General features: G+C 44.2%; 1 protein-coding gene across 5 annotated transcripts in view; it reads right to left on the reverse strand.

The window, feature by feature from the left end:
* Nucleotides 1-16,892, reverse strand: part of HECTD1 (HECT domain E3 ubiquitin protein ligase 1) — a 267,514-nt gene that overhangs the window by 150,090 nt on the left and 100,532 nt on the right. For all 5 annotated transcript variants that reach the window (XM_077464799.1, XM_077464802.1, XM_077464800.1 and 2 more), the window contains exon 3: nt 6,560-6,794. In XM_077464799.1, coding sequence (XP_077320925.1) covers nt 6,560-6,794 — 235 coding nt within the window. The remainder of the gene's footprint in view (nt 1-6,559; nt 6,795-16,892) is intronic.

The raw sequence follows: 16,892 nt of genomic DNA on the forward strand, positions 1-16,892 counted from the left end.
TAGAGTCCCCTAATGCTCTACTGTAGTCCACCATCCAAATAACAGGCTCTACACTAAAGATGTTCAACCAGAGTTTACTGCAATGACAGCACACTGCTCACTCCCAACCAAAGTCATGCCTCAAATATGTTTCATTGGAACAGGAAAAGGTTTGACCGCACTCACAAATAACGGGTTTCACAAATTGAAGTTCGCTTAGTCATAATCTTCAGGTTGTTAATGGAAAGCCTGGAATTCATGGGTTACCATGTTCCCTGGACCAAGAGACTGGAACAGTTCTCAGCTACAAAGACTGGCATCTGTTGTTATCACTTCCCAGTGTTAGGGAAGGAAAAACCTTCATATTGTTAGGGCTGGGCTTGAAATCCAGCAAGAAAAGTATTTCCTTGCTTGGCCGGACAAAAGCACAGATAGTTTCAGAGAAGGAGCATGCTTGCTCCAAGACAACAAGGTCTTAAAGGGATTGTAAAATTATTATTATTTTTTTTTAAAAATAACAAACAAGTTATACTAACCTCCACTGTGCAGCTCGTTTTGCAGAGTGGCCCCGAACCTGCTCTTCTGGGGTCCCTCGGCGGCTGTGTCGGCTTCCTCCCGCAGGTGCTTCTCACGTTCATGCGAGCTCCCTCGCATGGTGAGAAGCATCTGTGGGTGCGCTCCCGTGATACAGCCGGCGGCTATAGCTGCTCGCTGTATCACACGGCCCGCCCCCCGGTGCTCCGCGTCAGTGGATGTGATTGACAGCAGCGCGAGCCAATGGCTGCGCTGCTTTCCATCCATCCACTCCAGCCAATCAGCAGCCATGCTGAACGGTGGAAAGGACGTCGGGGGACGAGCGCGGGACTTTCGAGGGGTGAGGTAAGTAAAATGGGGGGCTGGGGGCGCAGGCACTGTCAGATGTTTTTTCACCTTAATGCATAGAATGCATTAAGGTGAAAAAACATTTACCTTTACAACCCCTTTAAATGAAATTCAGCAAATGGTAGCCTCAAAAAAGGAAGCTACCATGATGCCTAGTACTTGCATAGAGAGTCTCATTCTGAAATGTGGGCACTGACTGAAAGCAAAGCCCTTGCTTGAGATGTGTCCAGCTGTTGTGAAACTACCAGTCCCACAAGGCATTGCAAGACACAGACAGTTACAAACATGGCTACCAAAGGAATTGCATGATGAAACTTGTAGTTTCGCATCAGCTGGAGGGCCACAGGTTGATCACCCATGGTCTAGAGCAAGGGTCTCCAAACTTTCTAAACAAAGGGCCGGTGTACTGTCCTTCAGACTTTAGGGGAGCTGGAGTGGTCAGTGAAAGTAGAAAATGTCCCAGCAGTAGGAGGAATAGTGCCCCATCATTGGTGTTAGTGGGAGGAATAGTGCCCAATTGTTTATCAGTGAGAGGAATCCTTCCCCATTCCTAGTACCAGTGGGAGAAGGTGTGCCATCATCGTGTCAGTGGAAGGAAAAATGCCCCATTCTTGGTCAGAGTGAGGAATGCTTCCCCATTGTCGGTGTCAGTGGAAGGAATGGTCCCGCGAGAGCCAGATAAAGGCAAGCAAAGGGCCGCATTCAGCCCACAATTTGGAGACCACTGGTCTAGAGCAGTGTTTCTCAACTCCAGTCGCCCCAACAGGTCATGTTTTCCCCTTATTTTGCACATGTGATTTGATCAGTTTCGCTGCTTTAGTAATTACCACAACCGTTTCATCTGAGGGAAATCCTGAAAACGTGACCTGTTGGGGCGCCTTGAGGACTGGAGTTGAGAAACACTGGTCTAGAGGGTAGTGTGACAAAATGGAAGGGATCCTCCACCACTGAGAAGCGCAGAAAGTGCTGCTGAGGTAGATAAATGGAAAAATACACATAAGCATTTTGGATGACTATGGATACAGTGGGGAAAATGATTTGATCCCCTATAGATTTTTTAAGAGAGGAGAGAACAGAATTGGGACTTTAAATGAAGCACACATCAGTAAGAGAATAAGTCAAGTGACTGCAATGAATATTTTGTATAGTCCATGATATGTCATACAAACATTTTGGGCATCAAACTCTAAAATGCTCTGGGCATACAGCCTCCATACAATGAGTCATGGACTAATATTTCACAATAATTTACAATCCAAAAAGCATTCTCATAAAACACAAAAAACAGTATGCATGGTCTTTGTTTTTTGTCTTGATAGTTTTATCACAGTTTTCCTTTTTGCCCCTTTGTCACTTCATCACATTTATTTCCAACACACATATCTTATACACAACACATATACAGATCCACATGTGGTCTGTTTCTCATAGATCTTTCACATAGATATCTTCATTCATTCCACAGACCCTGCACCCTCTACCCACCCTGGGAGTGCCCATTTTGGTGGTTACCTGTTCTGCAGGCTGCCCCGATGCTTGGTGGCTATGCACTGCGGCTCTTTCTGTGGACCCTGATGCCGTTTTGCTGGCCCGCTGATACAGACGTGAGTTGGACGCCTAGCCTTCAAATTAATTATAATTATTAAATTATTTTGCTAATTTTTACCTAATTTATATATTAAATACATTTTTTTCTTTTCATACATTTTGTAGAATTATGCCATGATGTATGCTCCTGATGAGCAGTTGGAATACCGCGAAACGCGTAGAGCTTTTAGCCATTATCATCTACCCCAATCATGGAAAATCAAGACTCATATGTTTTTTTTTTTATTCATTAATTACTATTCAGGCATTTTTAACCGATTTTTTTATTATTCAGTTACCATGGTTATCTTGGCCATTTTGGGTTCAACCACAGCAAAATAACGTACATACATGCATACTGTTTTTTGTGTTTTATGAGAATGCTTTTTGGATTGTAAATTATTGTGAAATATTAGTCCATGACTCATTGTATGGAGGCTGTATGCCCAGAGCATTTTAGAGGTTGATGCCCAAAATGTTTGTATGACATATCTTGGACTATACAAAATAAATATTCATTGCAGTCACTTGACTTATTCTCTTACTGATGTGTGCTTCATTTAAAGTCCCAATTCTGTTCTCTCCTCTCATATAACATTGATAGGGATGGAGGCAGGCATTCCTTTAGTGCCAGCCTCATTCAAAGTCCCAAAAATCCTCCTATTTTCCTTTAATGATTATAGATTTTTTAAGTTTGCTCACATGCAAAAAAAAAATAATTAAGGGTCTAGGATTTTTATCATAGATGTATTTTAACCACTAGCTCACGCACATTTACAAGGTATAGGTTAACTTGATCCAACGAATCGCTGTGTCTGCACATCGGCTCCTTTAAGAGTTACCTTAGCAGTATGTTTTGGTTTATTGTAATACTGAAAGACCCGTCCATGACTCATCTTCAGGGTTGACAGAAGAAGGTTCTCAGCCAGGATTGTACAATACATGGCCCCATCTATTGACCCCATCTATTGGCCCCTCAATGCAGCAAAGTCAATCTGTACCTTTAGCAGAGAAACAAAGCATCATGTTTCCACCTCTACTTGACTGTAGGGATGGTGTTCTTAGGGTCATAGTCAGCATTTTTCTTCCTCCAAACATGGCGAGTCCCCCTTCTCAAGAAGGCACAAGTACAGTCATGCCAATGAACATCTAAATGAGCCAGAGAAGGATTGGGAGAAAGTGCTGTGGTCAGATGAGACCAAAATTTTGTTCTTTGGCAGTAACTCGACTCGCCATGTTTGAAGAAAAATGCCTACTATGACCCTAAGCACACCATCCCTACAGTCAAGCACGGAGGTGGAAACATGATGCTTTGGGGCTGTTTTTCTGCTAAAGGTACAGGCCGATTTTGCCACATTGAGGGGCCAATGGACGGGGCCATGTATTGTAAAATCTTGGATGAGAACCTTCTTTTCTCAGCCACAAAACTGAAGATGGGCCGTGGATGGATCTCGATGCGGAAAAGTCTCCATGGCAACAAAGAAGTGGCTCAAGAAGAATCACATTGAGGTCATGGAGTGGCCTACCTAGTCTCCAAACCTTAATCCTGTGGAATATTTATGGAGGGAGCTGAAACTTCGAGAAGAAACCTTAAGGATTTAGAGAAGATCTGTAAAGAAGAGTGGACCAAAATCCCTACTGAGATGTGTGCAAACCTGGTCACCAGCTATAAGAAACGTCTTACCTCTGTGCTGAACAAAAAGGGTTTCTCCACTCTACTTTTTGAAGTCTAAGTAATTCATGTTTTGCTTGGGGATCAAATACTTATTTTAGTCACTCAACTGCTACTTAATTTATAGCATTTGTTTTATGTGTTTTTTTCTGGATTTTTGGCGGATATTCTGTGTCTATCATTTAAAATACACCTATGATAAAAATTATAGACCCTCCATTTCCTTGTAAGTAGGCAAACTATCAAAATCTGTAGGGGGGAGGGATCAAATAATTATTTTCCCCACTGTATCATGCATTCCTCTGGTCTTAGGCAGGCAATTACCAACCTTGCGTATTCCATACAAACAGAACAGGCAGCTGTACATATGAGCCAAAAGGCGTCCAGTTTCCTGCCGAAACAGCTGATGTATACAAAGCTTTAAAGAGCAAGTAAACCCTGATGGGTTTCACTTCCTTTCTTTTACTCTGCAAAGTAAAAGCATAATGTGCTGGTATGTAGGGCTGAAAAAAACGAATCGATTAATCGACAACTAATCATTTATGAAATTAAATGATTACTATTTTCATAATCGATTAATCAGGCAGTAACATAACGGGGTTAAAAAAAAAACTAAATTGGCCCTTGTACAAAGATTGTACAAAAAGAGCAAATAATTGCTACTGTAAATATTACTTTCACTGTTCCACAGTAAAAAAACTAACCCCTTACAGTAGTGATTTGATCATTATTTTACTAAACGTCATAGGCCTGGTTCACACCTATGTGTTTTTTGGTGCTTTTTGCAGAAACGCACTACAGTTCATTTAGCATAGTTTCCTATGGAACACGTTCACATCTATGCTTTTTTTTCAGCCGCTGTGTATTTGACTTTTTTACATGCAAAACGGTGCTTTTTTTGGTTCAATATACTTTAATGGAGAAGCTGTAACATGTAGTGTGTTTTTGCAGCAATTTGTGTTTTTTTTTTTTTATCTGCCCAACAACAACAAAAAAAAAAAAGCATTAAAAAAATGCAAAAACAAATATCAAAAAGCAAAAAGCACTGCAGAAGCACATCAAAAGCAAACTGCATAGGTGTGTAACCGAGCCTTATGCTGACCACACGGATTAATTTTCAGACGAGAATATTCATACAGAAAATCTGTGTATATTCACTGAATGAAAGAATGTTATTTGAAAATTTCACTTGTTTTTAACATTCTGTTTTAAAATGAATGTATATTCTGAACAAAAACCACATACACTGTCTGAAAATTCCTTTGACCAAGAAGTTTTCTATTCCTAAATTTTATTCCCGTCACTATGGTTGAAAACAAACGTCGATTTTACCCCACTAACAATTAGAAAATCGAACGTTCTTAAAATTACATTTTTTTATGGTCAGAATATAATATATTACAGTCTGCTTGAAAATCTGCAAAACAGTCTTTTTTTTTTCTTTAAATAAAAAAATTTGATCTGATTTTGATTATATTTACCAGCTTCAACCTCTAATAATATATACAATATATCTCTTCTAATAGTGTATACAGTATATCTCCTCTGTCTTATTCTCAGAGTGGATTAGAGATTTTGCTCCCTAACCATATAGTAGGTTATTTATATTTAAGATTTTTTTTTTAAACTCTACATATTAACTAAATTATACACCAGGCTTTTTTTTTAAAGGTTATTAACCGAATAATCAAAACAATAAATCGCCCAACTAAACGATTATGAAAATAATCATTTGTTGCAGCTCTACTAGTATGCATCGCATAATTAGCACGTTACTCACCTGCAAACGAAGCCCACACCATCTCCGCTGCAGGCTGCATCCATGTTTGCCCCTCTTTCTTCTGGGGCCGCAGACTTAGGCTCTGTGACTGGCTGGAGCAGCATGACTTCACTCCTGCATGCGGGAGCCACTGCTCATGGCACTCGCTTGTGAAGTTTCTTCTCAGCGCATGCGCCGATTACATCATCAGTGCAGTATACAGTAAAGGTTTCGTAAACTGCACATGTTTAGGAGATATTTACAGTAACAATAGGTAAGCTTATTCTAGGCTTACCTATAGGTACAACTTGCAAAAGGAGGTTTACAACCTCTTTAGGGCTCTTATTAACAGGCTCTGTTATAATGCATCTGACAAGCACATTTTAAACACAGATTTCCCTTACTTCAATTGTGTAGTGTGAATGGCCAATGTGAAGTTGTGTTTTACCTGCTTTGTATATTTCCAGACACAACAGAATCTACTGAGATTTATCCACGTTAAAGAAAATGCCGATCAAATGCCACCTATGCTGCCAGAACACATGCCTAGTGAGTAGTACTGCTTTTCATTCATAGAAAAAATCCATCTGCACAAACACTAAGGTATATTAAACAGAGGAAGGGGCATACGGCCTATCACTTTAAATTTGAAAAGTTATATATTTATATAGGTTACCAACCTTCACACACTGCTCAGCCAAATCCCGACTGGTTCGGTTATTGAGTTCCACTACAACAAGCCGATTGCAGAGTGCTTTGATGGCACCTTCCACTCCCACAATGCGCCTGGTACATTCAGCTGACACATCCAGATAATACGTGATTGCTCGAGCGGTGACTTCAAGCACATTATCAGGGGCACTTTCATCCAGAAAGATCTTGCACAGCGCTGGAAGGAAAGTCCGAGGGGGACACCTAGAAACCAAAGTAAGCAGTAGATTTCAGCAGCCAATTTAAATTTTTGAAGTCGAAGTAAGCTGAATACAAGTGTACCTCCTAAGCTTCTTTTCAGACAGTTTTGTGACTCCCCACTTACCTGCAACACTATAAATCAAGAGGGAGACACCACCATTAGGAAGCCTGCAGCATTACAGTTTATGTGTTGCTTTACTTTACAGCCCAAGTACCCAATTAAAAGAGTATTACCATACTTCTGTAGCCTTACCTGGGTTCGATTTGTCATGTAAACTGCTTGAACAATCAAATGATACATAGGTACGTGCTACAGCACCTGGCTCTTTAGCAAAGGCATCTACACTGTTAGCCAAATGTCACATTTGTAACGGGTTATATAAATAATATATTTATATAAAAAGGTCAGACAACAGGAAGTTGTACACAATAATAAATTCAAATAATGTAACACAGCAAAGCCTCCATGACATATTATGGTATCTCGAAACATTATGGGCATTCAAAGCAAGTCTTTTTCTAGAACATCATAGGGATTACTGTATATTCGCAATATAATTAGGGAATTTAAAAAGGGAATAATCATTTAGAAAATGATTACAATCTTCTACTAGAAGACAGTGTTAAATGTTTCAATTTAAAATACATTTAATAATCAATTAGATGAAATTTTTTGTATTGGTCTTGAACTCCCCTTAGTATATCAAACAAATATTTTATTTTTTTGTTTAAGACAGAAAATGTTTGAACCAGTGCCAGGGTTTTCTAGTTGTTTGTGTCCCTGGTGGGGAGATTCACCATTTGTCTTGATAATCACTTTTTGGAGATTACCAGAAAAGGAATAAGGGGGTTATCTTCCAGGGGGATACCTATTCCAGTGAAAACAGGATAAGAAAGAACTTACTGTACATAAAACTTTAAAGACTTATTTTCGCCTTTTTTGCGTTTTAGAGACAGGAAGGATTTCTGTGTGCCCAACAGAACACCTTCATTTATGGAGGCGCAGCATCCGATGTAGACATTACCTAGGACTGTCTGTATGCTCCAAAGACATGCCAGTAGGTTAATTGGATCCTGTCTAAATTGTCCCTAGTATGTATGAATGTGAGTTAGGGACCTTAGATTGTAAGCTCCTTGAGAGTAGGGACTGATGTGAAAGTACAATATATATGTAAGGCGCTGCGTAAATTGATGGCGCTATATAAGTAACTGAAATAAAAAAATAAATAAAAAAAAGCAATATGCCTAGGCATGCCTGCTCCTCCCCTACTGGCACCCACTGAAAAGGAATTTTGACTTGACTCCTCCCCAAGAGCCAGCCCACTGATTGCATCACACTAACACGGGGGTAGGCAACCTCGGCCCTCCAGCTGTTTTCAAACTACAAGTCCCATTAGATATTGCAAGACCCTAATAACAGGCATGATGGGGTTTGCCTACCCCTGCACAGTTACTAAAGGTCATGCTGTGAATACATTAAGGACCCTTTCCCAGCTTTTTCTCTGGTGCTTTTTTAGGTGGACCCAGTCAGACCATATATTGCCCTCTACTGTCCGTTGACACCCACAGACATCCAATATGATTTGCTAAAAAGAAACGGATGGGGTTCCGCTTCCCACCTGTCTAGCAGATTGAATGGCCACCTGGTAAACGAACAGGCGATCCATTTACATTTGACCACCATTAGAGGACATTGGGCTGTGTCTGTATCCGCTCTGCATAAGCAGAGGGGAACACGGACAAGCCATCCCCATGTGAAAGGAGCCCAAGGCGCTATGCACACTACCTTAAAAAAACACCAGTGCTCTTGGTAGAAAAAAAAAAACTCTAAATTAGTGGGTTTTTTCTGCCTGAAAAATTCTCCAAAAATGCAAAACAGAAGATTTTTTTTTCTCTGCCTCTAAACGCTGAGCTCAAAAAACACCTCTAGACTACCTAATGTGCATGGACACATTACATCTACCGGTAAAACGCTCAACTCTAGGAGCAGCCTTTTTATTTATTTAACTATTGTGCATGCAGCATAACTTGGCAAGGCATAAAAAAATGTATAAATAAAATGCTGCTTAAAGAGGAAGTAAACCCTGATGGGTTTACTTCCTCTGATTCCCTGCAAAGGTAAAGCATAATGGACTACTATGCATCACATAGTAGTCCATTATGTGTCACTTACCTGACACAGGAGCCAGCAAAGTCACCGCTGTCCCCTGTAGTTCCGAGCGTCCATCTTCTTGGTGGGTCTTGCTGCTCCTGTGCTGTGATTCGCCAGAGCAGCGATGACATCACTCCCGCGCATGCGCACGGGAGCCGACACTCGCGGCATATCGTGGCGATCTGCGGCTTACCCAGTGCACCTGCGCGCCGCTGTCTACGGCACATGTGCCGTAGACAGCGGTGGCTGTCTTCAGGTAAATATCTCCTTTAGGAGATATTTCTTGGACCTACAGGTAAGCCTTAATCTAGGCTTACCTGTAGGTCAAAGTGGTTTGTAAGGGTTTACAACCACTTTTATGGTTATTTAATGGTCATTGCGTGCAAACAATTTTACCGTAGAACTACAATTTGTTTTAAAGAATGGGGCACTCTGTCAGATTTATATCAATACTACAGTCTTTCTTTTCTAGGGAAATTCATCACAATTGTCTTAGGAACAAAAAAATATATATGGGGTAAATTTAGAGCTTCCGCAGCTTGGGCTTTAACGCATTCTACTTTTCACATACTGTAGAAGTACATCAATAGTGAAAAAAAATTATGCGAGAACAGCAAAGAAGTGGGAAAAGGCACATTTCACTATATCTCCACACACATTTCAGTTGGTAGTAATTCAGAATTAATTCCTGAGGGATTATCCTCATTTTTCTATCTGAAGCTTACAAAGCCCAACTCTTGCAGTGAATAGAGCCTCTGATAATCACATTCAGTTGCCTTACGCATTTTCTTCAATTTAGATACAGAATGAGACATCAGGCCAGGTTCACACTAGCTGCAGCCGGGTCTGGCTATATCCCTGTTCTCCGTTTCAGGGTGAATCAGGTCTGAATTTTTGCCTGAATTTGGACCTGAAACGAAGCCAAAGATGCGCAGGACCCTTTTCCAGTGCAGAATGAGGCCACTCCGGAGCGGAGTGAACCAGCTCTATTGAGAGCTGGGCACAGTCTCCAGGCATGCAAACTAGATTCAGGGAAACTTGCATCCAATTCGCATAAGTGTGAACCCAGCCTCAAAGGATAAGTTCAGCTTTGGAACATGTTACGTGCCTTCCCGTTTTTAGGGTGGAACATGTAACATATTACAGCTCCTGTGCCTTCTCCCCCCGATCCCCCCTCCTTCCTGTGACAGCTGGCAGGGGTTCCTCTCCCTGCAACCGCTGTCACCTTTTAAGCACGGCACTGTGCCCACACAGCCTTGTCATTTGTGTTTCCTGTGAATAACCTACAAGTACCTAAATGTAGTTTGAATGAGCTGCAAGCGCGCTAATCCACATGCCCATAGTTCATTCATATTGCCTGTAAGCAGCGTGCACAGGAGTCTGCCAATGCACCCTTGCTCGTTATAAAATGGGCTACAAGACCATCAACAAATAGCCTGGTGAGAAGGAGAAAAATATTGGAGTGATTATTCGCAAACTGAAGAAATACAAAAAACCTAGCAATCCATGCAAGATTTTGCCTCGTGGAGTATGGATGATTATGAGAAAAGTGAGGGATCAGCCCAGAACTACACGGGAGGAGCTTGTGAATAATCTCAAGGCAGTTGGGACCACAGTCACTAAACAAACCATTGGTAGCACAATACGTTACCATGGACTAAAATAATGCAGAGCCCGCAGGGTCCCCTTCCTCAAGAACGCACATGTACAGGCCTGTGTGAAGTTTGCCAATGAACATCTAAATAACAGATGGCGAACCTCGGAACCCCAGATGTTTTGGAACTACATTTCCCATGATGTTCATCTACACTGCAGAGTGCATAAGCATCATGGGAAATGTAGCTCCAAAACATCTGGGGTGCGAAGGCTCTCCATCACTGAGCCAAATCATTCAGAGACGGATTGGGAGAAAGTGCTGTGGTTAGATGAGACTAAAATTGAGCTCTTTGGCAGTAACTCGACTTGCCCTGTTTGGAGGACAAAAAATGCTGACTATGACCCCCAAGAAAACCATCCCTACAGTCAAGCACGAAGGTGGAAACACTATGATTTGGTACTGCTTCTCTGCTAAAGGTACAGGCCAACTTTGCCACATTGAGGGGCCAAGTATTCTAAAATCTTGGATGAAAACCTTATTCTCTCAGCCAGAACACTGAAGATGGGTCTTCCAGCATGACAATGACCCAAAACATACTGCCAGAGCAACAAAGGAGTGGCTCAAGAAGTAGTACATTAAGGTCATGGAGTGGCCTAGCCAGTCCCCAGACCTTAATCCTACAGAAAATTTAAGGAGGGAATTGAAACTTTGAGTTTCCAAGCGACAGCCAAGAAACCTGATGCATTTAGAGAAGATCTGTAAAGAAGAGTGGGCCAAATCCTTCCCAAGATGTAAGCAAACCTGATAACCAACTACAAGATATGTCTTACCTCTGTGCCTCCCAACAAGGGTTTCTTCAAGTACTAAGTAATGTTTTGCTTGTGGATCAAGTTTGTATTTTTACTCACTGAACTGCAACTCAATTTATAACATTTGCATTATATGTTTTTTCTGGATTTTTGGTTGATATTCTGTCTCTATCATTTAAAATACACCTATGATAAAAATTATTGACCCTTCATTTCTTTGTAAGTGGGCAAACTTACAAAATCTGCAGGGGATCAAACAATTATTTCCCCCTACTGTATAAGCACTACACACCTGGAGTGGTGACAAAACACAAATCAAAAAAACAGCCCTGCATTAAAAGGACATTCTTGCATTTTATTTATTTTTGTGGGATAAAATAGTGTCGCACCAAAGAATACATTCAGTTCCTCTAATCCTTCCTCATAGGGGAGTTCCTCCTACCTCTTATCAGTTTGGTTGCCCTTCTCTGCACTTTCTCCAGTTCCCGATATCCTTTTTGTGAAATGGTGCCTAAAATCAGACTGCATATGCCAGATGAGATCTTACTAATGATTTGACAAGGGACAAAAATAGGATTTTTGGTACTCACCGACCGACACAGCTCCTCTCTTAGCCATTGGGTTGTTACGCTACCTTTAGGAGAATACTAGGCATTACATGTTATGTAAAACACAGAACTTTCCAGTTTCGCCCAAGGGGCGGTCCCTTAAGTAACAACCCCACAGCCTGCCATACAGTCATCAGTATGTCAACAAGCAGTATAACGTAAAGAAAAAAAGGAGGGGCGGGTGCTGTGTCGGTCAGTGAATTACAGAGAAAAGTATTTTTTACGGTGAGTACAAAAAATCCTATTTTCTCTTATATTCACCGACCGACACAGCTCCTCTCTTAGCCATTGGGACGTCCCCAAGCAGTGCCAAACGAGGGGTGGGAAAACAGCAAAAATGTCATCCACCATGGCAAGTGGGAACTAGTGTAACTTTACCCACAAAAACAACAGTGCGTGAAAAAAAAAACACCACAAAACCAGGGTACCCTCAACAGGAGGGACTACCCACAAGCGCACCAAAAACTGTGGAAATTAATGCAACAGTGCATTAACTTAAAGGTACTGCATTTTTATCTAAAAAAACAAGAAAAACTGCAATTATTGCATACACAATTGCAACTATACAGCCGCCTGCAAAACTTTGCGGCCAAAACAGGCATCAGCCGATGCACCGTCTACCTTGTAGAACTTGAGCACTTTACACACTTGAGCGTCAGACACTTGGCGTCAGAAGGCCCAAGACATTCCAATTGACCTTATGGAGTGAGCCATGACCGGAAAGGGAGGCACCTGCCCCTTCAAGGCGTAGGCTTGTACTACAATCTGTGATCCACCTGGAAATGGTGGCCGACGAGTGAGCCATGCCTTTCTTTGGACCAGCCACCAAGACAGTGAGTCTGACTTCTGAAAGGGAGCCATGGCAGACAAATACACCTTCAGAGCCCGAACCACGTCCAGAGTGTGAAGGGCCACTTCCTTAGGATGTGTCGGCTTAGGACACAAGGATGGTAATACAATGTCCTCATTGATGTGAAACGCCGAGACCACCTTCGGCAGAAAGGACGGTTGTGGATGCAACACCACCTTATCCTTGTGGACCACCAGATAGGGCGACTTGCAGGACAAAGCCGCCAGTTCTGAAACCCTCCTGGCCAATGTGATGGCCACTAGAAAGATCAATTTCTGGGAAAGAGTCAACAGGGGAATCTCCCTGATCTTTTTAAACAGCGTTTTTTGAAGCGCCGATAACACTAGGTTCAGATCCCACAGGGCTAACGGTGGACACACCGGAGGGACTACATGTTTGCACCCCCTGAACAAACGTACTCACTAGTGAGATGCCAAAGGATGTTGAAAAAAAAGACAGCCAAGGCTGATATTTGTCCTTTAATGGTGCTTAATGCCAATTTCTGGTCCACGCCTTGCAGAAGAAACAGCAGAATCCTGGATATAGAAAAGGAATGCGGCTGCCATCCTTTCTCCTCACACATGGACATGTAGGCCTTCCAGGTACAATGATATATCTTCCGAGAAGATGATTTGCGTGCTCTCAGCAGAGTAGGGATCACAGAGTCCGACAGACCCCGGTTCCTCAACACCTGGCTCTCAATAGCAATGCTGTTAAAGGCAGCGATGGTAAAGCAGGATGGAGAAGCGGACCTTGAGACAGAAGATCCTCTAGCAATGGCAGAAGCCATGGGGTGTCTGCCACCAGGCGCACTAGGACTGGGTACCAAGGATGCTGAGGCCAATCTGGGGAAACCAGAATTACTGGTATCCCCTCGACCTCCACTCTGCGAAGCAGACGTGGTAACAATTTTAGTGGAGGAAAGGCGTAGATCAGCTGGTACTGATCCCATGGAGCCACCAACGCATCTGCCCACAGATCTCATGTCCTGGACACGAATCTCGGCACCTTCCGATTGAGACGGGAGGCCAAAAGATCCATGTCTGGTGTGCCCCATTGCAGACACAGTAGCCCGCATACCTCCGGATGCAACGCCCATTCTCTTGGGTCCAGCATCTGGCGACTTATGTAGTCCGCCTGCCAGTTCTCCACTCCCGGGATGTAAATGGCCGACAGGGCCGGTACATGTCGCTCTGCCCACCGAAGTGTGTTAGCGATCTCCCGTGAGGCGGCTGATCTTGTTCCTCCTTGGTGATTGACGTATGTCACTGCAGTGGCGTTGTCTGACTGGATCCTGATTGGACGCCCTTGCAGTCTCATCGACCATGTGGAGAGGCATAGCCTGATCGCCCTTAGTTCGAGCAGATTGATCGGCAACTTGGATTCCTCAGTCGACCAGTGGCCCTGAGCCGACTGAACCCCCATCACTCCACCCCAGCCGGATAGACTGGCGTCCGTTGTGATCACCGTCCATTTCAGAGGTAGGAACAACTTCTCGGACTGATCAGGCAATCTCAGCCAACCGGCTCACCTGGATCCGGCGATCCAGGGACAATGGAGATTTGTCCCGCTTCATCAAAATCTCCTGCAGAACTCTAGTGTGGAACTGGGTATATGGTACTGCCTCGAAGGAGGCTCCCGTGAGTCCCAGGACTCGCACGCAGACGCTAAGTGACGACCACTTGCGGTTCATCAGCAGCTTCACCGCGACTCAGAGTCTGCAGCTTGTCTGAAAGGAAAATCGCTTCTCTGGAGTCCAGCAGCAAGCCTAGGTACTCCAAACGCTGAGTCGATATTACCACCGACTTTTTTAGGTTCAACAACAACCCAAATTCTTGCAGGGTCTGCATGGTGATCACCACATCCTCTTTTAATTCTGAGGCGGAACATGCTCCAAGGAGGAGATTGTTTGTTTAGGTATCCCACGATTGCAATCCCGCGTTGCCACAGCAACGCAAAAACTGGAGCCAGTACCTTGGTAAAGACTCGGGGGGCTTATAAACCAAAAGGCAGAGCCACAAACTGGTAGTGGGCTGCAAACCACAGAAACTTTTGATGCCAAAAGCATATGGGTATGTGCAGGTACAAATCCTGGATGTCCAAGGATGTCAAGGAGTCCCCTTGATGGAGTGCAGCGACTACTGAGCGAACCTATTCCATTCTGAACCTCTGCACTTTCACAAAGTGATTGAGGGCTTTTAGATCCAAGATTGGACGTACCCCTTCCTTCTTGGGAAATACAAACAGGTTTGAGTAGAACCCCTGGAAACGTTTTCCGATTCCAGAACAGGTACAATCACCCCGCGATTCAGCAGGTCCCTTACTGCCCCCAAGAGGGTTTCCTGGCGAGTCGGGAGAACGGGTATGCTGGAGTGGAAGAATCTGTTTTGCAGCCAAGAGAGGAACTCTATCTTGGAGCCGTAGGAAATCAGATCGCAGAGCCATTGGTCGGACAGTTGAGAGGACCACCGGGCTGAAAACTCCCGAAGGCGACCCCCCACCCGAGTTATGGTTGGGGGCAAACCTTCATGCGGTAGCACTTTTGTTCGCAGGCTTGTGGTTCCAGGGACATTTCTGTCCTTCCGTGGTCATCCTGTCGGGCTGGGGACATTTTGTCGAAGCTCTGGGCGGATGAAAAAGTTTGTGAGCGAAAAATGAGGGCCCTAGCCTACGGCATGGCTCCTTAGCCTTCCTGGCCCGTGGGAGTAGTGTACTCTTACCACGCACCGCCTCCATCTTGGCAACGAACAAATTGAGGACCGCAGACAAGGTGTCCAACGGCACTGCGCATTCCGCAGGCGAACCGCTTGCAATTGCCTGGATTTCGGGAGAAGAAACACCAGTTTCTGAAGCCATGCTGACCCTACCCTGTCTGCCACCTGAAGTGGGCTTAGGACAGTGACAATCCCACCCTCCTTACTGCTGCTGGCTGAGGGGCTCTTTGCCGCAGGACTCACCACCAAGGTTCTGTGCTATCCAGCAAGTAGTGCCTGTGGTCTCTGTTGGCTCCCAGGTGCAGTGAAAGCTGCTGCTAATGGCGCTGAAACTGCTCTGCAATGTGCTTAGGCTCAAAGGAAATGGCCGCCCAGCATCCAGTATAAGGACATAAAACAGTGGGAAAATGTCCGCCAGAGCACAGGGACACATGCTGCTGCTAGAGAAAGCTGAAAAATGTGTTCAGGCTTCTAAAAAAATACCGCCGGCGTCCAGTATAAGGAAAAATCATAGGAAAAATGGCCACCGAAGCCCAGGATAGCATGCTTTGTCTTGCCCACACCTAAGATGGCCACTGATGCTGAAACCATGGCCAGTGATGCTGAAAGGGACAGAGCTGAACAAATGGTGGTGATCAGCGCTGCAAGGGACACAGGCACAGCCTCACAGGCACCCCCAGGGACATGAGAAACAGGACTCGGGACACAGCCAGCGCAGCCCCTCCCACAGATGAGAGGCCCCCCCCCAGAAGGCCCCTGTACACACACACACACAGCCAGCATCCCCCACAGGGAGGGAAGATAGGGACAGGAAGCGAAGAGACCTCCCAGGGAATGCCAAGCTGCTCAGCCCCAGCGAGGCAGGGAGAGCTGTACTTAACAGTCCTGAAGAGCTGGGAAACATTCCATTACAGACCCACTCTCTGATCAGTACAAGGTGGCTGCAGGCCTCAGCACACTGTGACGCAGACATCAGAAGCCCGGTAATATGTGCGCCCCGGAGCATAAAAGCTCACCGACCATCTCTGGAGTGGAGGTTTCATCGTGGCCGGCCTCATGCTGAGCTGCGACCTGCACACGCTCAATGGCCAGGCTGGGGAGACTACAAGGATAAGGGTATCCAGCCTGTCACCCAGCCGGCTGTTGATAGCAGATCACATGATCTATCATCTTGCGCAAAAAGCCAAGCTTCTGCAGACAAAAAGACTAACCGATGGGCCCGTCAGGGTTCCTAGGCCCTTCTCCTTCACTAGGCAAAATAAAACTGATGACTGCATGGCAGGCTGTGGGGTTGTTACCTAAGGGACCAACCCTTGGGTGGAACTGGAAAGTTCTGTGTTTTACATAACATGTAATGCCTAGTATTCTCCT

Source organism: Lithobates pipiens, unplaced genomic scaffold (genome assembly GCF_037356315.1).
Source record: "Lithobates pipiens isolate NorthernLeopardFrog02 unplaced genomic scaffold, aLitPip1_a1.2 Scaffold_30, whole genome shotgun sequence".
NCBI classification, from domain to species: Eukaryota; Metazoa; Chordata; class Amphibia; order Anura; family Ranidae; genus Lithobates; species Lithobates pipiens.